This window comes from Monopterus albus, unplaced genomic scaffold (assembly GCF_001952655.1).
Source record: "Monopterus albus unplaced genomic scaffold, M_albus_1.0 scaffold137.1, whole genome shotgun sequence".
Lineage (NCBI taxonomy): Eukaryota > Metazoa > Chordata > Actinopteri > Synbranchiformes > Synbranchidae > Monopterus > Monopterus albus.
Window position 1 is genome coordinate 822,864 of NW_018128017.1, and position 6,068 is coordinate 828,931.

The window sequence follows — 6,068 nt, forward strand, 5'->3', positions numbered from 1 at the left end:
ACCACCCTTCTGACAGAATACATCACATTAGAGAAAATGGCATCCACTCACAAGAATAGTTTATAAAAAAAAAACAAAAATTTTATTTACTTTCCCTCCTTTTCCCTTTCTTGCATTTCATAGACTGCATGACTTGGAAATACCCACATTTCACACACTACAACCTCATTAAACACTCTATATCCTTTTGTAATGTCATGTAACTGTTGTCTTGTCTCCCATGTTTGTTTTGTTAATGTGTTACTTTGTTTCATTCATTCATTCATTTTCTACCGTTTGTTCCCTGAGCGGGGTCACGGGCGGGGGGCCGGAGCCAATCTCGGCCGGCAATCGGGCGAAGGCAGGGTACAACCTGGACAGGTCGCCAATCCATCGCAGGGGCTAACACGTAGACAAACAACCACACACACACACGCACACGCACATGCACTTCTATGGGCAATTTAGAGACACCAATCAACCTAAGCTGCATGTCTTTGGACTGTGGGAGGAAGCCGGAGTACCCGGAGAGAACCCATGCAAGCACGGGGAGAACATGCAAACTCCACACAGGGGGCCGAACCTGGAACCTTCTCGCTGTGAGGCAACGGCGCTAACCACTGTGCCACCGTGCTGCCCCTACTTTGTTTCAATAAAAAAAAAAAAAAAAATTTATGCGATGCTTTGTGTTGGTCTATCATATAAAATCCCAATAAAATATATTTAAGTTTGTGGTTGTAACGTGACAAAATGTGGAAAAGTTCTAAAGGTATGAATACTTTTGCAGGGCACTGTAAATAAACTTTATTTTTTTGCCCATCAGGCAATAACCCATAGTGACAAAATCAGAACATGTTTTGAAATTTTTGCCAGTTTATTTTGCTGGATTTTTGCTTTTTGTTCTGAAGTTATTAGTTGTGATCAGACCAACCTGACAAGGAGTCTTTAAGGCTTGCAAGATTTTTTTCACTTATGGAAGTCCAGGCAACAGGGCAGTATGCACATTTCAGTTAGATGTGAAGAAAACGGTCATGACAGTGTGTTGTAATAGTAAAACTAGAATTACCGCTTCACGGTTATATGCCTCCTCCAACCAGTCAAATTGACCTTTGACCACCAAAATCTAATCAGCTCCATCTTTGAGTCTAAGTCGACAATTGTGCCAAATTTGAAGAGATTCCCTCAAGCCATTCCTGAGATATCACCTTCACAAAGCCAAGCCAAGCAGGTTTAAAATCCAGTGTCCGAACCAGGAAATAAGGAGAACAACATTTAGATTAGAAAGAGAAGCAGTTTACATTTCAAAGAGTTTGACAGACCAAACAACAGACCTCATCAGTGTAAGTTTGAGTTTTCTGTGTAAAGTTGCAATAGCCTGTAAGACCCAAAGCCAACCTAATGCTTACCTTTACACTGAAGTTAATCAGCTTACCTGTTGGGATAATTCTTGAGAAGTGCACCATTATTAAAGTTATCTTTTTATACAACCTGCAGAGAAATCCAGAGCTTCCCTATTAGTTAGCCCTCTACAGAAAGTTGGGATCTGTAAATAGCCTGCATGGCTGCTTTAACTAGAGGTAAATAGTTTCACTAAAGTAACACAGATGGAGCAGAGTGTAACAGAGCAGATGTGCACACTGTGTTTATGCAAGCCCTCAAGCTGGTCCCTGTCATCAAACATCAGGTATTAGGTTTAGCTTTATATGCAGACACCCTGTTCAGTGACAGATCTGCTGTTCAGACCTGCAGTCATTATGTGGTGACTGTGAGAATGTGGGTGACCTGCAGCTAGGTTTGCAAAACTCCAGGAAATTTCAGAGTTGGAAACTTTCCATGGGAATTAATGGGAATTACTGGGGATGAACTGGAAATTTGCAAAATTGCTGATTATCTTATAACAATGAACTGAAATGTGGTTGAAAACATCTTGCAGCATAATTTTTGTTAAAACAGTCAAATTTAATGCTAATTTAGTTGAGTTTTTACCCTGTGCATTTCTGTTATATGCGCACAGCAAACTACTTACCTCAGGGCTACTGAGGTCACGCCCCCAGCGTGCACTGTGCAGTCCTCAGTCACATATAAAGATCATTTCTGGAATCCCACACACTACAGCAGGACTGCTGAAGCCACACCGCTGCAGTTGAGCCCAAGGACCACATCCAGTTAAGCAAGTTTGATGATATTACTGGGGTAAACATTTTGATTTATGGTATTAAAGTCTGAATGACAAACAGTATATCAAAATGTGTTTTTTACAGTAGCTAGCTCTGATGTGGACATTGAGGATGTTGATGAGGTCCAGGAAGAAGAAAGCTGAAAGGATTACAATGAAAAATGCAGAAACCAGAGACTCGAGAAACTTGAAAAAATAAGTGCTTTCACTTTCCATTTTTAATGGGACTTTTACGTTAGGGTGAGAGGAATCATAGGGAATATGTTTATTTTATTCAACATTCATGCTTTGTTGTTGTTCAGTGTCAGAATACATTAACATTCTACTCAGAAATAAATCTAAGTTAAAAATGTCAGATTTGCGTAGGGTTTGCGGGCATGTCTGCTTATGAACAAACAAAATGTTTATATTTATGTTTGTATAAAATGACCCCACATTTTCAATTCTCATATATTCCTGTTAATTCCCATGGAAAGTTTCCAGAAACTTTCCACCCCTACCTGCAACTAAATACAGCCCCTGAAGCTGCTGCTCCGCTGAGTGCTGCTCTCACTGTGCAACCTGTATAGGCATGGTCTTAGTCTCACTATGAATTCCTTGCATACAAACTAGTAGAGCAGTTAATGTGCACTAGCTAACCCTGTCTGGTATTGTCCAGGTGTGCTCTATGCTGAGTGTCCCGGCTGACTTCAGGGATTACATCAAAACCTCAGAGGGGACTTCCTTCTGAATCTGTCCTGAAGGTGAAGATGAACAGGAGGAGCTGAGGCAACCTGTGTGTCCCTGATAGGAGAGAGGGGAGCTGAGCTGGAATCAGCCAACCACCCTGATGTTAGGGTGCTTTCATCAGAGGGTTTGGGATGTGAAGCAGTGACTGTCAGTCTGTTGTAGACAGTGGTCTTTGTCTTCACGTAATGGTGGGACCGTGTCCACACTTCTCATTCACCTCCAGATCAGGAGAAAGAAATGATGGTTTTCGTGTTTGTCTCTGATAAAGGAGTAGGTTTATATTGGTGTGTTGGAGGAACTGAATGAAAATCATTCAAGTAAGAAAGAGACTCTGTTGGTGAGAGTCTCATTCCCAAAAAACACCAACAAAAACTTACAGCGTTGTCTGTGTTCTTTGAGAGATTGAACTAAACAATTGAAGCAACTCGTGCTTTTCTGCATTTTTGTTGAAAGTGTCTAAGTACATACAGTCATGGCCAAAAATATTGGCACCCCAGCATTTCTGTCAGATAACAAACCACTTCTCCTAGAAAATTGTTGCAATCACAAATTCTTGGGTATTTTCCTCTTTATTTTTTTGTTTGCATTAGAACAACACAAAAAACTGAGAAAAGCCAAGCTGATCCATTCCACACAGAACTCCAAAAATGGACTGGACAGAATTACTGACACCCTCAATATTTCGTAGCACACCCTCTGGACAAAATAAGTGAAATTAGTCACTTCCTGTAACCATCAGTGAGTTTCTTCCACCTCTCCACTGGAAGTTTGGACCTCTCTTCTTCTGCCAACTGTTCCAGGTCTCTCAGATTTGAAGGCTTCCTTCTCCCAGCTGCTGTTCTGAGATCTCTCCACAGGAGCTCTATGGGATTTAGATCTGGACTCATTGCTGGCCACTTCACAACTCTACAGCTCATTGTCTGAAACCATCTCTAATGCTTTGTGAAATCTGCTTTGGGTCATTGTCCTGTTGTAAGACCCATAACCTCTGACAGAGACCCAACTTTCTGACACTGGGCCCTACATTATGACCCAGAATTTGTTGGTAGTCTTCATATTTCATAATGCCATACACACACTTAAGACATCCAGGGCCTGAAGCAGCAGAGCATCCCCAGAACATCAGTAAACCTCCATCATGTTTGACTGTAGGGACGTGTTCTTTTCTTTGAAGACCTCATTTCATTTTCTGTAAACAGTAGAATGATGTGCTCGACCAAACAGCTCTATTTTAGTCTTATTTGTCCACAGGACATTCTCCCAGAGGGATGGTGGCTTCCTCAGGTAAGTTTTGACAAACTCCAGTTTGGCTTCTTTATATCTCTGTGTCAGCAGTGGGGGCCCCTGGGTCTCCTACCATAATGTCCCTTGTCATTCAGATGGTGACTGATAGTGTGAGCTAACAATGTTGCACCCTGTGCCTGTAGGTCAGCTTGGATTAGTTTGGAAGTTGATCGAGGTTCTTTATCCACCATTCAAACAATCCTTCGTTACAATCTGTCATCTAGTTTCCTCTTCCGTCCACGTCCATGGAGATTAGCCTCAGCGCCATGGACTGTAAACGCCTTGACAATGTTACAGTGGACACAGGAACAACCAGATCTCTGGAGATGGACTTGGAGCCTTGAGACTGTCCAGGCTTTTCCACTATTGTGGTTCTCAAATCCTCAGACAATTCTTTGCTCTTCTTTCTTTTCTCCATGCTCAGTGTCGTCCACATGACACAAAGGTTGAATCAACTTTTCTCAATTTTAACTGGCTCCAAGTGTGATTTCTATTTCACTACCACCTGTTGGTTGCTACAGGTGAGTTTCATTACAAATTAAAGGAGCATCACAGGCTGGAAATACAACTGTTTTTGTTGATTTTGAAAAGGTGTCAATAATTCTATCCAGTCCATGTTTGGAGTTCTGTGTGGAATGGATCATATGTATTTGGCATTTTTCTCCATTTTTTGGTGTTGTTCCAATGCAAACAAAAGAAAGAAACATGACAATACCAAAGAATCTGTGACTGCAACAGTTGTCTAGGAGAAGAGGTGTGTTATCTGACAGAAATGCAGGGATTCCAATATTTTGGTCATGAAGGTATATGGAAATTCTGAGGTCTTTGTACTTTACTATGCTTTGTATTCACTGCATTTATATGGGACCTTTTCTAGTTGGCAGTTTTCATCTACAGAACTTCAAGTGAGAAATATGTTTTGGTTTGAAAATGTGGCAGTGAACTAAGTAAAATTTATTTTCAGACTTTTGTAATACAGTTCACATTTACACTGATCATACTGAGGGAATCTTCCATCACAGCAGTGTTGCAGCATGTTATACATATTTTGGCCAGCAGGGGACATCCCTGATGAGACAGGCAGAACCTACAGTCCAAGGGCCACAAGTATTGTTTCATGTTTTGCTTTTCAGGCTCTGTACTTCAGCACATTAACTAAAATTAAATAAAGAACTGTGCCAAATGTCAGTTTTTTATTATAGTTTGTTATTGTTGTTCAGTATGGAAACAACTATGTGGGAGCCAATTTAACACATAGGGCCCAAAGTTTAGGTGTTCGAAGTAATTGCACAGATTTACATAAAGCCAAGCAACATCATCCGATTTAATATTTTGTGGAAGACCCTTTACAGTCAGTACCTGCCTAAAGTCTTGGACCCATTAGCATGCGCTCCAAATCTTTCCTGGTGATGCTCTCCCAGTCTTCACTCCAGCTTTTGTTCAGTTCCTGTTAGGCTGGTCTTCAGCAAGTGGACTGAGATCAGCTGACTGACTAAACTAGTCAACAGTATTTCACCTCTTCACCCTTAAAAGCTCTTTGGTTGCTTTGGCTGTATGTTGAGAATCACTGGTCCCGCTCTGCTGAATGAGAAATGTTGTCCAGTGCATTTTGATGGTTTTGAATGAATCTCAGCTACAGGCTGCTCCTCTGTACCTCTGTATTCATCGTGTTGCTTCTGTCGGCAGTGAAATCATCAATAAACACCAGTGTGCTAGTCCTACTGGCAGCCAGATGTGTCCAAGTCATAACAGAGGCAGTGTTGACGGATGAGGAGGTGCTGTAGGTCTCGAGTTGTCCCTTGTTTTCTCCACACGTTCCTCTTTCCATCACTGATAGAGGTTGCATTCTGTCTCTTCATTCTGAACAACTCTACCAGCTAACTCCAAAAAGGCCTTTGTG

At 41.4% G+C, this 6,068-nt stretch overlaps 1 protein-coding gene across 2 annotated transcripts in view; it reads left to right on the forward strand.

Annotated features, from left to right (window-relative positions):
* lto1 (LTO1 maturation factor of ABCE1) overlaps positions 1–3,238 on the forward strand; it is an 8,313-nt gene extending 5,075 nt beyond the window's left edge. Inside the window, exons 5-6 of one of the 2 annotated variants that reach the window (XM_020613730.1) lie at positions 1,994–2,144; positions 2,241–2,801. In XM_020613730.1, the coding sequence (XP_020469386.1) occupies positions 1,994–2,144; positions 2,241–2,299 (210 nt within the window). In that variant the 3' untranslated portion in view covers positions 2,300–2,801. The other variant, XM_020613731.1, reaches the window with a different exon arrangement.
* The last annotated feature ends 2,830 nt before the right edge of the window (positions 3,239–6,068 follow it).